We start from the raw sequence: 18,397 nt of genomic DNA, 5'->3' as shown, positions 1-18,397 counted from the left end.
GCTGTCGTCCCCAATGAAAAAGGGAAGGTAGAGTGCTTCCTTGGAGCCTGCTGGGTGCCGGGCAGTGTGCCCAGGCCGCTGTGCACTCACTGCTCCGTCTAATCACTTGAGCTGTGGCCACTCAGCAGTGCACAGATGTGCAGCACTGCTGTCTGGAAACTCGTCTGGTTGTGCTTTCCTGACTCTGGTTTGGGCACGAAGCACAAAAGCGCCTGCTTCTGCCCTGGGGCCAGTGAAACACCAGGAGGCCTAAAGAGCAAAGAGGAAAGTGCCTTTGAACGTTTATCTGCAGGCAGGACAACCCAGCGTTTCAACCCTACCCCCATCCAAGGATGAAAGAGGGGAAAACAAACCCGTGAGGACAGAAAAGAGAAACTGGAACCACAGCACCACCACTAGCCCTGGAGGCAGATGTTCATATTCAAACACTTGTGTGAAAGCAACAGTAGGGTCCTGGCCAGGACACCATGTGGGTGGGGGGGGCCTTGCCCTCAGGGAGGGACCTGGAAGGCTCGGCAAGCCCCATCTTGACCCAAGCAGCACTCTCTCCAGGGAGATGCGCCCAACTCCAGAGGCACCCCAGATGCTTTGGGGGCTGCATGGACTTGAAAGAACACTCAAGTTGATGACCCTTTTTAGTCCTCAACTTCATTTCTGAGGCCAAAAAGAGCATATGTGTGGTTCAAGTGCAGCTTTAATACCTCTCTGGTGTTGCCAACTCCTCAAGAGCAGCTGGGCCTTGGCCTCTGCCAGCCAGCCAGCTGGAGGTAGCTAGATTTTAATAGTTGTGTGAAATTATTTGCTATTTATATGGTAGAATATAAAGTTTCAAGAGTGAGTTTAAGAAAATGAGTTTGAGTCTTTGAAAACGTGAGGTAAATGAACATCCCGTGGCTTTGGAGCTGGCTCAGGTGTCGTGTCTAGGCTGAGACCCTTTGTGTCTGCTCCAAGCTCTGCATGTCAACCCACACCAGAGTCATGGCTTGGTGGCTCCCAGCTGCTACGATGGCCCCCAGAGCAAGAACTGCAACAGTGAAGTTGGTGCCGTCTCTTGAGGACCGACTGTATGGCTGCTAAACGTATGTTTAGAGGGCCGCAGGTCACAGGGGTCTCCAGCTGCTGCCCATTTTGTTTAACAGGGCGAGGACAGCCCCTGGATACGGGCCCTGCTGAAAGTGCCAATCAGTAAATGTCCACGGAGACATGTTCTGTCGTTCCCATTTAAAGGAATAGCTTCCCCTGTTGCTGCCTTTTCCTGAGGACCTGCTATGCACTTGGCAATCATTCAATCTCAGAGTAGGCTTTAGAGGGGCCGCTACTGCTGTCCCAGGTCCAGCTCTTCCCTGCCTCTAACAGCCCTGATGTGAACAGTAAGATCTTTCTCTTCCATGTTAGGAGGGAGGGAGACAGTTTATGTGGAAAATGAAAAGCCAACCAGTATATCCATATCCATATTTCAACCATGGGCCCTGGAATGTTCAGGCACTTGTGAGAGCTAGGGAAGATCACCAGGTCTAATCCCCCACTCCTCATCCTTCTGTGCCCAGGAAACTCGAAAGCCTCAAACAACTAAGCATAGGTTGGCTTTGGTCATTTTTATTTCAGGGATTGCTGTTTAAAATACAAGCTCCATAGGGCCAGGGTTAGGATATAGTACAAGATGCCAGTAGGATGTGCCAGGACATTTTTATTCCAAGTCTGGGAAGCCATGTAATATACCCACAATTTCCACTTTCAGCCTAAATAATAGGAAAAGTTTCATCCTAAACTTCAGATATGAAGTTGACTTACTCACTGAACCTCAACCATGTATTTTTAATAAAGCAAAGGTGGAAGCAGGAGTCCTTTCTGGCTATGTTCCAATGGGCATGGCTAACAAATGACTGCTCTCACTGGGGGTCCGCTGCTGCTCTAGAATCCCTCTCCACCTGACTGGGCTTCTGGGTCTGGTTTCCTAGAGGATATTGGGACCGTGTGGGGTTTTCTTCTCCCTTTTGGCTGCTGTGTCCTCTGTAAATTCATCTTCTGCTTGGAGTGGGGTCTGGTCTACAGGACTCCAGCTGAGAGTTCACAGGGAAACCAGGGAATTCCTTTTAGTTACTAAAGCATCACTTGGGTTACGTGGAAAGATAGAACACATAGGAGCCCATTTGTTGTGTTGGATGATGGACTGCAGGATCCTGAAAATGGATATGAGTGACAGCTTCTAATGATGACGGCCTTTTCCCTTGAGTACTGCAGGTGACTCTGCCAAAACCATTAGGTGTGTGGTCCAGATAAGTCAAATATGAGAACCAGGTCAGGTGACATTAGGAAGTCTTCTGTCTTTAAGACTGAAACACTTTCTAGGAGCTGGCTAAGGCTGGAATTCAAAGGCATGGTGCTTTCAGCCCTTAAGGACTACAATTCTTACCATTCATTCATTTCAGATTCTTGGTTTAAACCTAGCTCCACACTTGTTCCTTATGGTTTACCCCTCACCCCTGAGAAGGCTATTGCCTTTTCTGTTTCTCATTCTATCAGCAGGGATCTTTAGAAGTGTGTGTTCCATCTTTCCCACCTGTATCTCAACAAATGCAGCTGTCCCCTGTCAAGCAGCTGCATTCAGGCAAGTGCTGCCCCCCAATCCCAGCTCAGATGCACTACTAGCAGTTCTTGGATTTCCGCTCCTTTCTGGCCCTGGAGGCCATGAGGCTGAAGAAGAGCCCAGGAGCCAGAGTTCGCAGATAAATGGCCAAAGAAGGCAACAGGTCAGCCAGGATCACATCTTTCTTTTTCTTCCCCACAGCAGCCAGAACATCTCGGGCCACCTCCACAGGGCTTCGGCCCTGAGCCGTGGTCTTGTCCATAACTAAAATAAACAAACAAACAAAAGAAATACATGAACTAGAAGCAGAAGTCCCTCTCTCAAGGACTTGAGCTGACATGGAGCAATGTCAGCTGGATTTGCTGAATTTCCCACCATGAAGCTCTTCCTGCTATCTGTTGGGAGGCAGGTGGTATGCCACCATCCCTGACTATTCTGTACTCCAAAGACATGAGGAAGCCATTGGCTCCGTGCATGTGAGCAGGGAAAGGGGGGACGTGGGTGAGATGTGGTAATGACGTAAACAGGGGTCCCCCACAATGCTTAGGATCTGGTGGCCCACGACAAAGGACAAAGGCCAGCCCAGATGGGGTCCCAAAGGGTGAGCCCTTCACACATACCAATTCCAGACCTTGGTAATTGTCTATTGGAACAAACAATGAAGGATGGTGTGGCACTGAACTTTTTTCGTGTAGCTTGGCCTGAGGTCTGCCAGATGGGGGATGGGAGAAGACTATGACCCCCGACTGCAGCAAGAGTGAAGTGACACAGGATTTGATGTCACAGGTCCCCACATCATGTGTTAACTGGATAAGGACCAGGAAGAAAGCCTTGGTTTGTTTGAGGTGTTACAGACAGCTGTGGGGAGTTTAGGAGGTATTAGGCTGGTTAAGACCAACCGCCGTTCCTTCTTTTCTGGTAATCTGACAATTTTGCCGACAATGTAGAACCAGCTGGCAGGTGGAGAGGAGAGGCCACTAGCACAGGCCATTTGAAACCATCAGTATGCTGTCCAAACTGCAGGAGCTTCCTCACCAAAATCGGTTCTCATTGTGTTTTTGTTAACACAGAATAGGAGGTTTCTGATTATTGCCTATTTTAAAATGCCACAAAGAGAATTTTTTTAAAAAAGATTCTTCTGGGTATAAATAAGTATGAACTTCTCTGGCTCTAGGCTACTGTATGAGTGAGCTTGCTGAGTGAGCAACTATCCAAGGCACACGCACTCATGGTTCAAGGCTTCCTGGGGTGGAGCAGAAGGCCTGCAGGTGCCCAATGAACACCACAGCACAGGCCCAGGAGGGCACATCCAGGGAGGCGGGACATGGCAAGCCACTTTTCAAGAGGTGGGGTCATGCAAGCAGGGGAAGGTAGTGCCAGCTCCCACAGCAATGTCACGCACAGGTCAGCTGACCTGGAGCCAGGCTCCGGCCCACTAGTGCTGACTCTGACTCAGCTCGCCATGTCATTGGCTGAAGCAAGGAGACTGAGCCTGGCACACCCGACCGCATGCCAGAAGACTGTGCACTTCTGCTTTGAGCGCTCTGAAATCAGTCATTTCTCAAACACACGGGTGGGGAATCTTTTGGGTCAAGCAACCCATACTTTCCATGAAGTTAATCCACTTTAATTTTACTTTAATTTGGAAGCTTGGCCTCAGGACTCCAAGTCCTGGACCCTGTTCCCACAGCTGCAGTGGTGACACTCAGGCTAAGAACGGCTTGTAGTAAATGACCACCATGCAACAGTATGTATAACCAACACTCACACATCACGGTTTTTAGTTTTAAAAATTACGTTCCAAATGAAACTGACCAAAGAATCATCAGATAAGAGAAGCACATCTCACTGTGGCCAAACAACAGCTTGTCACGGAAGGAAAGACAAACCAGGGCCTCACCTCCGTATGTGGACCCGTCCGCAGTGACGGCATTTAGAGAGAGGTTGGTGTGGATGTAGCCAGGGCTGATGACGGTCACCTCAATCTCGTACTGCTCCATTTCGGCACGAAGACAGTCAAAGAATGCCTGGGTTGCATGTTTGGAGGCTGCATCTGCAAAAGTTCGTGGCCAGACAATGCAAGTGAGGGAGAGGGCCTGGGACAAGCCCACATATTCATTCCCTTTCATTTAAAAATTGATAATACAATTTAAGTTACAGTATCATGGCAATGTTCATTTCCTGATTTAGAGAAGTGCACTGTATCCTTGTTCTTAGGAAATACCCTGAACTGTATAGGAGTAAAGGAGTGTTGTATCTCCAACCTTCTTTCAAGTGGCTCAGGAAAAAAAATTATAAATTATATATTAAAAATTTTATATATACACATAGGTACATACATACACACAGCACACATAGACTAGGATAAAGCAAATATGGTCAAATGTTAACAACTGGGGAATCTGTATGAAGGAGACAAGGGAGTTTTTTGTACAGTTCCTGCAACTTTTCTTTAAATCTGAAATAATTTTTTTTTAAAGATGTATTTATTTATCCTAGAGAGAGAGAGAGAGAGAGCCAGAGAGCACACATGTGCATGAGTAGGGGGACAGGCAAAGAGAGAAGGAGAGAATCTCAAGCAGACTCTGTGCTAAGAATGGAGCCCAATGCAGGACCTGACCTCACAATCCATGAGATCACAACCTGAGCTAAAATCATAAGTCAGACACTCAACTGACTGAGCTACCCAGGCACCTCGGAATCTGAAATTATTCCAACGTTAAGAGTTAAAAACAAAAACAAAAACACAATTTAGTGCCTAGTGGGTAAAACATTCACACAGGACAGAGGATATGAAGTAAAAAGTGAAAGTCTTTTCTGGCTTCCAGCTCCATTCTCCAGAAGGTAACCTATGCTAATGGTTTCTTAGGATGTACTTTTTATATATCCATGTATATATATGTGATTTTACACTTACTGTTTTTTTCTACAGAAATGAGCTCATAGTGTTTATATTTTTCCTGCAAGTAGCTTTCTTCAACTAGTGACACAGACAAAAAGTCTCTGTGCTGGCCATGCAGGTCCGTCATGCTCTCCATGGGTCATGAGACCACTGAACGGACCCCATCAATAGAACTTCATAGGTTGTTTCCAGGTTTTGTCACTGAAACGGTGCTACCAGTGAGCATCCCTGCATGCATGGGAATGTGTGTATAAAATCCATACTCATTTTATTATGTATTTTGTTTGACAAACTTCCATGAAGTGGCTATTCATCTGTTTTTATTTTATTTTATTTTATTTTATTTTATTTTATTTTATTTTATTTATTTATTCATTCATTCATTCATTCATTCATTCATTCATGAGAGACACAGAGAGAGGCAGAGACATAGGCAGAGGGAGAAGCAGTCTCCCTGCAGGGAGCCCGATGCAGGATGTGATCCCAGAACCCTAGGATTATGACCTGAGCCAAAGACAGATGCCCAACCACTGAGCCCTGGGGGCCTGCTTCTCCCTCTGCCTATGTTTCTGCCCTTCTCTCTCTCATGAATAAATAAATAAAATCTTAAAAAAAAAAAAAAGGAGCTATCGATCTTGTTCCAACTTGGTAGAAATAGAGCCACAGCTACTCTTCAGTCACAGCTCCACAACATGGGGAAAGGTGCTCTGAGTGGGGACACTGTGACCCAACAATGACATTCTTGGAAAACACACAGCATCTCCACTGAAAGTCAGTTTCCTCCAATTCAGAGTTCTAAATGTTTTGGTCTTAGTAAAGGGGCATTCATCAGCCAAAAAAACAGGAAGAGAAGAAGCAAGGAAACGTCCCAGCAAGTCACAGTGTTGGAACTCACTGCAGAACCTTTCTGAGGCCAGCAACTTTGGTTTGGGCCAAGTTTCTGGGGGCTGGATGAGTAGTTTGAGGGTAGGCAGGTGGACAGAGATTCTGCTATCAGCTGTGGTCTGCTAGCAGCTATCAGCTGCTATCGGGTACAGCCCAGGACCAAGGACTGAGAAGAATCATCCTACTCCCCAAAATAGAACGCTGCACCATGATGACTGGTCTCCCAGTCTCATGCTGTAGGTCAGCAGCCAAGCTGTGCTGACACCCTCACCACAGCTGTCAACAGTAAGCCCCTATATCCGCAGGGCACGGGGTTCAACACACCACCCAGATCATCTTGCTGGGTCCTCACAACAGCAGTGGGAGGCAGGTAGAGCTGCTCTCCCATTTTGTAGATGAGAAGACTGCTGTTCACCAGGATTAATCCATGTGCCCAGGCGCACTGCCACATTCTGTCTGGTTTTTATAAAGTGTCCAGACCAACTATGTGTGACCTACTGCAGGCACAGGCCCAAGTGGAGAAGAAAATTCACTGAGACTAAATCAAAGTAAAGTTTGGAAGTAACTTAGTAGAGAGCACACTGCAGAGCCTTTACTCTGATGTACCTGTCATTAGCATTGTACCTCACTTGCTTTATCATTTGTGATTATATTTATTCCTGTTACAGCTGCCTTCAATGGCTGTCCTGCACTGCTGGGAGCCGAAACAATGCTGGCAAACAGGAAAGTACCAACCATAGAAACAAACAGAGATAGAGAGCTTCACAATTCACAAAGGACTCTCCATCTCCAGACGTCTTCTTTTATCTTAAACACAGTTTGGTGGAGCGTGTATAAGAACTGTCAATCTCTTCACCAGCCAGGAAATGGGGGGTCAGAGAAGCTAAATTACTTGCCCAAGAACATGCAAAAGGCAGAGCAGGGGGTCATATCTTGAGAGAAAGAGGATGTCTTTGTGACAGTTCCAGTTCAGAGAGCTGGCTACACCATGTCATCCAGCTGGGTGTCTGCTACTCTCTTCGCCAAGTGCTGACCCAACGCTGCTCTCTCTTCTATCTCTGCCAAGTCTGCAGCTGAGTGAGGCTGAGGCCAGCACTGGGAGGTGGTGAGAGTAGATGAGGCTGCTACATGTCACAATTGCAGGGGGTGGAGCAGAGAAAGGAGTTACTGGGGAACTTTGTGAAATCACCTTTAAAGTCTTTTCTTTTTTTTTTTTTTTTTTAAGATTTTATTCATTTATTCATGAGAGACACAGAGAGAGAGAGGCAGAGACATAGGCAGAGGGAGGAGAAGCAGGCTCCCTGCAGGGAGCCCGATGTGGGACTCCATCCCGGATCCCAGGATTGCTACCTGAACTGAAGGCAGACACTCAACCGCTGAGCCACCCAGGCGTCCCACCTTTAAAATCTTTTAACAGAACAAGACTAGGCTTCTTTGGTTGCTGGTACAACATGATGGCAGACAGATGAGTGAAATGGTATCTCAAACATCTGAAACATCTGACGCAGTCACTCGTACACAGAGGTGAGAGTGTGAACTGGAAGTCAATTTAGCAGTTTTATTTTTTTGGTCCCATTTACTATTTCCACTTTTTGGAAACCCTCCCATGAGTGCCCAAAGATGTAAGTATTTAAGGATATTCTAAATAGCACATCATTGCTACTGGTCAAGAACTGAAGGGAAAATAATCCTCATGTGCCCAGGGAAATGGCTAAATAACTCATGTCACATCTGTTCAATGAATTACTATGGACTCACTTAAAAGGATCATGTAACCTGCATATGTTGATGTGGAAAGCTGTGTTGTCCAGTGGAATAAGCAAGCCATGGAACAGTACATAAAATGCGATCCTATGTTTGTATGTTTGATCACATGATAGAAGTTTGGAGGTGTGGGCTGCAGAGCAATGCAGTGGTAGTGCCTGTGTCCACAGTGAAAACCAATAATGAGACATTAGCTGCCACACACTGGCACTGCACTTAATGGTGCTCAGACTACCTCCATCTTCCAGCAGCCCTCCAAAGCTGGGACTGCCCTTATCTCCCTTTTGCAGATGAAGACTGGGGTACAGAGCACAAGGAGGACATTTGCACAAGGTCATGAGGAAGGGGTAAGGAGTAGAGCTGGGATTTGAACCCAGGCATTCTGCTCAGGAGAACACATTCTGATCAAGTCCCTTCATATTCTGTGTTAAGTATTTATCTAATGTCTGAATTCTGTATACTAAATGTGCTATTTTTATAATCATGAGAAAACAATAAGGAAAAGCACTTGGGGGAGGGAGAAGGGAGTACTCACATGCAGATCGAAAAGGAATGCTGATCTTGCCCTGGATGCTGCTGATCACAACAATGTGGCCTTGTCGCCTTTTGATCATGGAGGGTAGGAGTGCTAAAGAAAGAGAGCAGAGGCTTTATTGGAGGATTTTTCTTCTGGTCACTGCAAGCTATGCTGAGAGGAGGTGACCTTGCTTATTACAAGCAGTCAGAGCCAGGGAGGTAAGTGGGAGAAGCTTCTCAGTGGGGCGTACCATGCCTGGTTAGAACTCTCAGGCCTCCTGCACCCAGCAGACTGCCAGCAGGAGGGAGGAGGCAGAGAGGGAGGTAGGCAGAAGCCTACCCACTAGGAACAGTCAGGTTGGTCCCCTTTTCTAGGGAGAGCCTCTCCCCTTGAGTGGTATCTGTGCCTGGGCACAAAAATAGCCCTGTTTTGTATGGGTTTCCAAACACCACTGAAAGGAAATGGAGGCATTGCTGTACAAATAAAGCTGTCACTGAGGAGAAAATCTTGATTTAAGGCTACAAAGCAGATAAAGAAAATGCAAATGAAAGCCTGGAGAAAACAAACACCCAAGCTGTAATGACAACACCTATTCCAAGGTAAAATAGATGGAGACAGACAACATCTACCTAAAAATGAATCAAATAAAGTAAAAAGAATGCCAACATATAGTGCTCTTTTTTTCTTTTAATTCAGGACTGTTACCTTTTGTTAGAGCAACTGGGCCAAAGTAGTTTGTCTCCATGACTTTCTTATCCACATCCGTGGTGGTGTCCACAATGGCGCCTCTGTAGCTGATGCCGGCATTGTTGATGAGCACATCCACATAGCCAAAGCACTGCAGGATCTCAGCTGTTGCTGCTACGATGGCCCCAGGGTCTGCGAGGTCAAAGGTCACCATGTAAGGCTTGTGTGTCTGCACCTGGTCAAATTTGACAGAAACCAAATGCACCTTCAGAGTGACAGGCATGTGAACCACATGTCCCCTGCTTTTCAGAGTGCCAGGAGTGGCCTCCTGGGCATGACATGACAAAGGTTCTAGCATTGCTCTTCCAAAGAAATGTGGCCCCAAGGATCCTGCCTACAGTGCTCACAACCTGACCTGGACAACTTTTCCCCTGAATTGAAAATGACTACTAGAGCCAGACTCCCCTTGCTGCCTTATGCCAGAACTGTGCTGTATGTTGTAATTACATTAAATAGTACCCTTACTGAGAGGTGCTATCCTTCTCAGGTTGTCACTTTTGTTCGTGAAACATTTTTTATGTATCTCCTACGTGCCAGGCACTGGGGACAGAGCAGAAAGCAAGACAAAATACAGTTCCTCTCTTCCAGAAGCATACTGTTTAGTGAGGAAGACAAATTCCATAACTGTAAAGGATATCATGAAGAAGTAGAAGATGCTAGAGAAATGAATAACTGGGCAATCTAACATATAGGGCTTCCCAATGGAAGTGAGTTTAACAAGAGATCCAAAGGAGGAATGGGGATATGAAATCAGAGAATATGGCAAGATGGCAGAGTAGGAAGTGCCAGGAATCTGCCCTTTTTTTTTTTTTTTTTTTGAATCTGCCTTTCTATCTGTATGCTATACTGGCAGAAACTCTCCAAAGTGACAATTTTGGAACTCTAGAGTCTACCTGAATGCATGCAGCTTCCAGGGAAGTGCTTGGCTGGAAAATTATAGATAATTGTGGTCAGTTCTAGTCATCACCTTGGTGGTAGCTTTCTACCTCCCAGTCCTGCATCCTTGTGGCAGGCAGCTGAGGGAAGGCAACCAACGTTTCTGGTACAGCTTGGGGGAGCCAAGGTAGACAATAAGGATCTTGTCTTCTAAAAATCAGGGTTCTGTTCTGATGGATCACTGAGGGGTGGCATGGAGGCAAGATGCATTATTTTAACCACCACTGGCTAAAATGGGTTCCAATAGATTCGAAGGAGTTACACCTGTTGTTCTGATATTCAAAAATATAAATAAATCCCCAGGAAATATACCTGAGGAAGCCCCACATGATGGACTTACTAGACAAAGATTTTTAAAACAAATATCTTACAAGATCCTCAAAGTTCTAAAGGAAGACATGGATGAAGGAAAGAAATTGATGTATAAACAAAGTGAATATTGTTAAAGAAATGCCATCAAAGGAACAAATTATAAAAAAATTCTGGAGCTCAAAAGTACAATGATTGTAATAGAAAATATACAAGTTCAAAAGCACATTTGAGCAAGCAGAAGAGTGAATCAGTGGAACTGAAGAGAGGATGGCTGAAATTACTGAGTCTGAGAACAAGAAAAAAAATGAAGATAAGTAAACAGAGCCTAAAAGATCTGTGGGATACCATCAAGTGGACCAATAGACACACTGTGGGAATCTGACAAGAAGAACAGAGATAGGGGAAGAAAGAATATCTTGGGCAGCCCTGGTGGTGCAGTGGCTTAGCACTGCCTGCAGCCAGGGGTGTGATCCTGGAGACCCGGGATCGAGTCCCACGTCAGGCTCCCTGCATGGAACCTGCTTCTCCCTCTGTCTCTCTTTCTCTCTCTCTCTCTCTGTCTCTATGAATAAATAAATAAAATATTTTTTTTTTAAAAATCATAAGAGGGATCCCTGGGTGGCGCAGCGGTTTGGCGCCTGCCTTTGGCCCGGGGTGCGATCCTGGAGACCCGGGATCAAATCCCACATTGGGCTCCCTGCATGGAGCCTGCTTCTCCCTCTGCCTGTGTCTCTGCCTCTCTCTCTCTCTGTGTGTGTCTCTCATGAATAAATAAACAAAAATCTAAAAAAAAAAAAAAAAAAAAAAAAAAGACAATCTACTGAATGAGAAAAAATATTTGCAAATCATAGACCTGATAAAGGATTACTATCCAGAATATATAGAGAACTAAACTCAACAACAAAACCAAACAACCTGATTTAAAAGGACAGAAAAGGGACTGGAAAAGACATTTCTCCAAAGACATATAGTCAGTAAGAACATGAAGAGATGCTTGACATCATTTGTAATTAGGGTAATGCAATCAAAACCACAATGAGATACCACTGTATATCTCCTGGATGGTTACAATTAAAAAACAAACAAAAGAACAAGTGTTGGCAAGGATGTGGAGAAAGCAAAACCTTTGTGTGTTGCTAGTGGGAATGTAAAATGGTACAGCTGTTGCAGAAAATAGTTGACAGTTCTTCAAAATGTTATACACAAGACCCAGCTGTTTCACTTTTAGGTATATATTCACAAAAATTAAAAGCAAGGACTCAAACAGATAATGTGTATAGTTATGTTCACTGTACCATTATTCACAATAGTACATCTACACGTACACATGTACATCTAGTGTACATCAACAAATTAATAAACAAAATGTTGCATATATGTACACTGGAATATTACTCTGCCATAAAATGGAATAAAATTTTGATACATGCTACAATAATGGATGAACCCTGAAGACCTAATGCTCAATGAAATAGCCAGACACAGGGGGATTTCAAAACTTACTGCAAAGCTACAGCAATTCATGGACTGGAATGGCTGTAGTCCTGGGTGGCTCAGCGGTTTCGCGCCTACCTTTGGCCCAGGGTGCCATCCTGGAGTCCCGGGATCGAGTCCCGCATCAGGCTCCCGGAATGGAGCCTGCTTCTCCCTCTGCCTGTGTCTCTGCCTCTCTCTATATATATGTCTATCATAAATAAATAAAAATAAATCTTTAAAAAAAATAGCCAGACACAAAAGACAAATATATTTTCTACTTATATAAGGTATCTAGAATCAGCAAATACATAGAAAGTAGAATAGAGGTTTCCAGGCACTGGGGAGAGGGAAGGGAGAGTGAATTATTAATAGGTACAGAATTTTATGGGAGATGATAAAAAGGTTTTAATATAGAAAGTAGTGATAGTTACACACATTCTGAATGCGTTTAATGCCACTGAATTGTATACCTACAAGTGGTTAAAATGATTAATACTGTGATATGTATATTTTACTTATATGTATATCTTTATATGCACATAAGTACTATGTTATGTACACTTTTCCACAACTAAAATTTTAGAATTCATGGTCAACCTCCTCCCATTTCCCCACCATAGAAAGATGAATATGTATTAGCCAGGTAAAGAGGGAGTGGAAGCATTCACGGAGGGAACTGCCTAAACTCAGTGACTCAGTGCCACTAAGTGGCAGAGGTAAGATCTGAACCTTGTGACCATCCCCTATCCTTAGGCAACGGAGATCTGCTGCCTCTGCTGGCACAAAGTGACCATGTGAATGCCCCATATGTGCAGGACTGGCCACTATCTCCTTGGACACCTGCAGATGATGGACTGTGCCTCTGGCCCACAGAAAAACACCCCTGGGCTCACCTTGGTGGCTGGAGAAGCTGTAAGTTCTTTGGTGAGCTCTTCCAGGGCCTTCCGGTTTCGGCCACAAAGCACCAGCTTAGCACCCGCAGTATAGAAGACTCTGGCACATTCTATAGAAAAGAGAAAAAAATCTTGACAGCTGAAGAAATTCAATGCCTTTCTTCCCCAGTGCAGGTCAGACCAAATTCATTTGATGTTTCAGAGTATGAATTTGTTTCTTTGTGCACTGTGCACGTGTGTATTTGCCCTTGCTGTGGACCAGGTGTGGAGCTAGGAGACAAGCCTCCAGTGATAAATGAGCCCTGTTGTTGCCCTAGGAGAGTCCACATCAGTGGTATGGCAGACGCCAAGGCAAGAGGAAGTCTGGGACTGCTGGACAGGTTTATTAGGTACCACACTCAGCTTTTCCACAATGATCTTTAGCTCTGAACAATGCTGGGAGCATTACCCCCTTTTTCACAGCTGAGGAAGTCAGAAAGGTCAAGCTATGTGCTCAATGATCGGGCAGCACCGGCTACTGTGAGGCTGGGGTCTGCCGAGGCCTGCGTTCTGACACAATCCAGGCTGTTTGCCAAGGTGCTGCAATGCAACAGGTACAGATCTACAAGGGTAGGTGAGTGCTTACATGGTCTGTACAAGCACAGGGGACACAGGGCTCTGTTGAGAAGGGATCGGGGGCCCCAAGGAGCTGTTTCTCTGGAAAGGGCTCGAGGCTAAGGGAGCGGAGTTAACAAAATGCCTGAGGGGCCATGGACAGATACATCTGGGACACAAAGTGGAGAGTCTTGTAGCCTTGCTAGGCTGGGAAATGACAAACAAGTTTGAAGAGGTGAAGCGTACGGAGTGCCCACAATGGTGAAAGATCAGGGGTTTTTTTTGTTTTTGTTTTTTATTTTTTTATTTTTTGAAAGATCAGTTTAAAAGGCTGGGGATGGTAGAGAAGGAAGGGGACTGGTGGAGATCAGGCTCTGGTGAACCCACTCCAACTAAAGGGCATCAACTGGAGACCAGGGTAGCTCTACTACTCAGTGTTCTTTTGGTGGCAATAAAAGAGACACAATTCACACTGGAGCAAAAAAAAAAAAAAAAAAAAAAAAAAGAGAGAGATTTATTAGGAGGATGCCAGAATTAAAAGCGCTAAGTGGCTAAGACTTGGAGGGACAGGCATGGTGGCTGCCCAGGGCCGCTGGCAGCAGGAACCAGGGTCTCAGCAGCCTTTTCTCCACTTCATCTCCCTGACCTGGCTTCCCCCAAGATGAGAACAGGGCTGCGGGCAGCTCTGAGTCACATCAACACAGCTCCCCTGCCAGACAGGAGAGGGGTCACTTAGGCAAGCTCTGCTGCCAGAATCCCAGGGTGTGACTGTGACCTGCCATTGTGGGGTGGCATCTTGAGGACTAGCCCAGCAAGGGTCACAGGCAAATCCCATGAGGCCCAGGGGGAAGGGCAAGGAGGGGAGACCTCCAGAACTGGGACTTAACCTGTGGGGGAGAGGGTAGAGGAGGATCTCTTGCTTCTTGCTTGCTCTGAGCCCAGACATGGCCTAACTAAATGTTCACTGCCCTGAAAACATACAGCTTGTGAAAAGCAGTGCAGCCCAGTGGTCAAGGGAATGGACTCAAGCTAGACCTCCTACACCCAATGTTGACCTCGGTCACTTCCTGGTTCTATGATCTTGGGTAAGTTATAACCTCTGTGCTTCTCATTTTCCTCTTTTATAGAATACAGGTAGAAATAGCACTGGGACTGAATGAGTAAAAGTAGATATAATACAGTAGAGAAAAAGCACTATAGAAAAAAGTACCATAGAAGTGTTCATTGTTTTCATATTTCTAAGCTGCCTTTTTAAAATGTTCTAAAAACTGTTGGAGAAAACTAAAACCCAAGGGTTAAAAGAGGCACTGCCTGTCCACACCTGAGGGTTGGTCTCCCTCAAACACCCACAGGCAGATTTGCACAGACCCCTTTGGCCCCTAGCCAACCAAACAGCCAGTACTCCACCCGCTGTGTCCTGGACTGAATCTTACAGGCTCAAGCAGTCATGTGTGGTCTACTACCCAGGCTCAGAGAAAGGACAGGCCTGCCCTGGGAGCCGTGCAGCAAGTGGTTGAGGGATTAAGCCTATCACTTCCTGGCTGGGAGGGGAAGACATTGTAGGGTCCAGTCAGGATGTGCTGGCCTGACAGCCTTTCCCCCACAAAAGTGCCAAAAGCTAGAAGGGTTCAAAACAGGAGGGGAAAATAAACTCCAGCATCCTTCAGGAAAGCAGAGAAAAAGTTCTTTGATGTCTGCCCTGTCTCATGGCGCGAAGCCCTCTCTGTGCCCTCTACAGCTCCTCCTTTAGCTCCTCTTACAGCTTTCACTTAGCATTCCCAGCCCAGCACCTCCTGGCATGTATCCAGATGGAGTTTTCTGGAAGGGCTAAGGAGACTAAATCAAGACATTTTCAGGTGTCCTGTATCACCTTCTTTGAAGATTTGGTTGGTGTGTTCAGTGGCTCATCCTGACACAGAGCACAAACCCAGACAGAGCTGTAGCCCCTGCTCTGCTTGTCCCTGGATGGTCCAGTAGAGGTCCCAGCCCCTGCCCAGTCTGCCTTGCTGTACTTCCTCAGCAGAGCAGCTCATGCCTTACAGGGATGGGGGTGGTGCCTGCACTCAAAGCCAGACACCGGCATTCCTGAGGCTACAACTGCTCATGTGGTTTACTAAATCATTCCCAAAGAGGAGGAATCTCAGGCACTGTTGGCCTCCTCAACCCATTTCATCCTGACCTGATACAATGGACATTTTGTGAGGTGTCACCAGAGTGCAGAGACGCAAAACCCAAGGTGGGGAGAGGCACACTAGCCTCTAAACGGCTTCTGGAAAATAGTCACGTACATTCTGCTTAAGCTTTACTTCCTAGCACAGCCAAAAAAGGGAGGAAATTGAAGTCTGTGTAGGGAGTGACAGAAATGAAAACAACAGATTGCAAGGATTCCATTTTCATTTCTTGAAAAAGCTGACACAGGGAGGCAAGGGTCAAGGAAAAAAGGAAAACAGTCCCAAAGTACCATTTATCTAGCTAGGGCTGCCAGACGATTCTCCAGGGCTGTCGGCATCCTGGCTTGTTAAATCAAGAGAGTTATTCACACCCTCAGGGCTTATGCTGGCTAAAGTGGGTATCCAGAACATTCTGTTCCTTTAGTCAATGGTCTTACTGTTTTACAAGGATAAGCCCATGTAGCTTAAATACACAAAATAAGAGACAAAACAGGAGAAATACAGAAAGCTATCTGAAGACTTATCACATAATCCAGGCTTTCACAGCCGCTGACATGGCAGGCAGAGCAGAGCCTGGGCAACTCACACTCTTCTGCGGAAAGCTGAGGTGCAACAGCGCCTCCTCAGCGGTCACCCACAGAGGCATTTGCACTTGAGACGGCTAGTTAAGAATCTGTTCCTATTATATCTGGCCAAAGGGGAAAGAGATCCAGTCTCAGATGTTAAACAGGGAGCATATAAGCAGAGTGATTTGGAATCAGGAAATGGCGGACCTAATATATGACATAAATACACACACACACACACACACACACACAAACAGGTTTTGTTTTTCTTTCAATTGTATTTTCTATTCCCCGCACAATCTTGGTTTCCAGAAGAGGAAATGTAGAATGACGAGGACAGTGTCTTTCTCCAATATTCACGTATTGAAGCCCCTGCAAGTCACCATCTCAGCCAGCTCTCAAATACTCTTCAAGGACTTTAAAAAAAAAAAAGCTTCTCTCTGAGATCAAGAGAAGTGGCTGCTGACTACCCTATATATAGTAGCTAAGTAAGGTCAGAGGACTGACCATGGCAAAGCTGGAGGCAGCTGTCCCCATGCAGGTCTGGGTATCGAATGACAGGCCCAGGGTTCACCCCCGGAGCCCTCACCTAAAACATAAGAGTGGCGTATAAATGAATCTGTGCTACGTAAAGCCTCCCCAGGCTTCCCTTAGCCAACTGCAAGCAGACAAGGCCCTGTCTATTCTTTAAGATCTTGTGACACCCAAGTGCTTTCCAGCCCTGCATGACCGTGTTGCTCCCTGCCCTGGGCTTGTCTGCTATGCCCTCCTTGCTGGACCATGCTTCTCCTTTCCCTGACCATCTCCCCCAGAGGGGAGATAATACTGAGTCCTGCAGTCAGATGTGGGGCTGGCTTGAATCTAGAAGTCCTAGGGCACATCTGCATCATAGCTGTGAGAGTTCAGTGAGATAAAGTGTAAGCCCCCTACTGGGCCTGGATGGAACACCCATTACTGAAATATCAATATACTGACATAAGTCCTTGCCACTCCCCCTCAGATGTGAACTCCCTAAGGGAAGGGACCCTGTCTTTCCTTCGTGTGTCCCAGCATTTGGCCCAGAGCCTCACAAATGGCCCAGATGCTCAATCAGCGTTGGCTGTGGTACTACCAACCACAAGATGCAGCAGGGATGGGTTTACTGCAATTCTGGGTGCCTCTCAGCTTTCTTCCATGGCACCAAGAGCCAGTGTGGATGGAAGACCAGTCCTGGTGTGGTGTGGGATGGGAGCAGATGCTGAGGAGGAGGAAGCTCCATTTGACGCGCCTGCATTGGCCCCTGGTACTCTGCCAAAATCAGCGTACATGTGTGGAAGGGAAATGACAGCAGCTCTACAAACTCATCTGGATGAGGTCAGGGGTGGTGACTGACTCTGGGCCTGTATTCCGGCATACAACCCCAGGACCAAGAGGCTTGACATGTTCACTAAAACAGAGAGAACTAGTGATGCCTGGGTGGCTCAGTGGTTGAGCATCTGCCTTCGGCTCAGGGTCTGATCCTGGAGTCCCAGGATCAAGTTCTGCATCAGGCTCCCTGAATGAAGCCTGCTTCTCCCTCTGCCTGTGTCTCTCATGAATAAATATATATAAAACTTAAAAAAAAAATAAAACAGAACTAAATTGAAGAAGTGAGGTAAGGAACAGCTGAAATGTCACTTACTCTGTTTCCAACCTTGCCAAGGCCAAACTCAAGGTATAGCTGAAGGCACAGCCCCAGTGAGAGGAAGGTGAGGGGGAGGGAACGCCAAGGCCAGGGACTGGGGATGCTGACTGAATCCAGGAAAAAGCATGCTTTGGCCCCTCAGCGGTAAAACTGTTTTTTAAATTAGTGGCCATATTTGATAATTGGGAGCCTTCATATAAAAACCCCTATTTCATCATCAAGACAGTGTGGTACTGGCACAAAAACAGACACACAGATCAATGGAACAGAATAGAGAATCCAGAAGTGGACCCTCAACTTTATGGTCAACAATATTCGACAAAGGAGGAAAGACTATCCACTGGAAAAAAGTCTCTTCAATAAATAGTTGCTGGGAAAATTGGA

The 18,397-nt window shown here is 46.0% G+C and overlaps 1 protein-coding gene across 3 annotated transcripts in view; it reads right to left on the bottom strand.

Moving 5' to 3' along the window:
* Window positions 1-1,580: 1,580 nt before the first annotated feature.
* DHRS7B (dehydrogenase/reductase 7B) overlaps window positions 1,581-18,397 on the bottom strand; it is a 56,283-nt gene continuing 39,466 nt past the window's right edge. For all 3 annotated transcript variants that reach the window (XM_041772635.1, XM_041772637.1, XM_041772636.1), the window contains 5 exons: window positions 13,020-13,129; window positions 9,361-9,577; window positions 8,674-8,766; window positions 4,488-4,640; window positions 1,581-2,851 (listed from right to left, as the gene is read on the bottom strand). In XM_041772635.1, coding sequence (XP_041628569.1) covers window positions 2,646-2,851; window positions 4,488-4,640; window positions 8,674-8,766; window positions 9,361-9,577; window positions 13,020-13,129 — 779 coding nt within the window. In that variant the 3' untranslated portion in view covers window positions 1,581-2,645. The remainder of the gene's footprint in view (window positions 2,852-4,487; window positions 4,641-8,673; window positions 8,767-9,360; window positions 9,578-13,019; window positions 13,130-18,397) is intronic.

The sequence above is a fragment of the Vulpes lagopus genome, chromosome 10 (assembly GCF_018345385.1).
Source record: "Vulpes lagopus strain Blue_001 chromosome 10, ASM1834538v1, whole genome shotgun sequence".
Classification (NCBI taxonomy): domain Eukaryota; kingdom Metazoa; phylum Chordata; class Mammalia; order Carnivora; family Canidae; genus Vulpes; species Vulpes lagopus.
The sequence above is the reverse complement of the archived record's forward strand: the minus strand, read 5'-3'. Positions and strand labels throughout refer to the sequence as shown.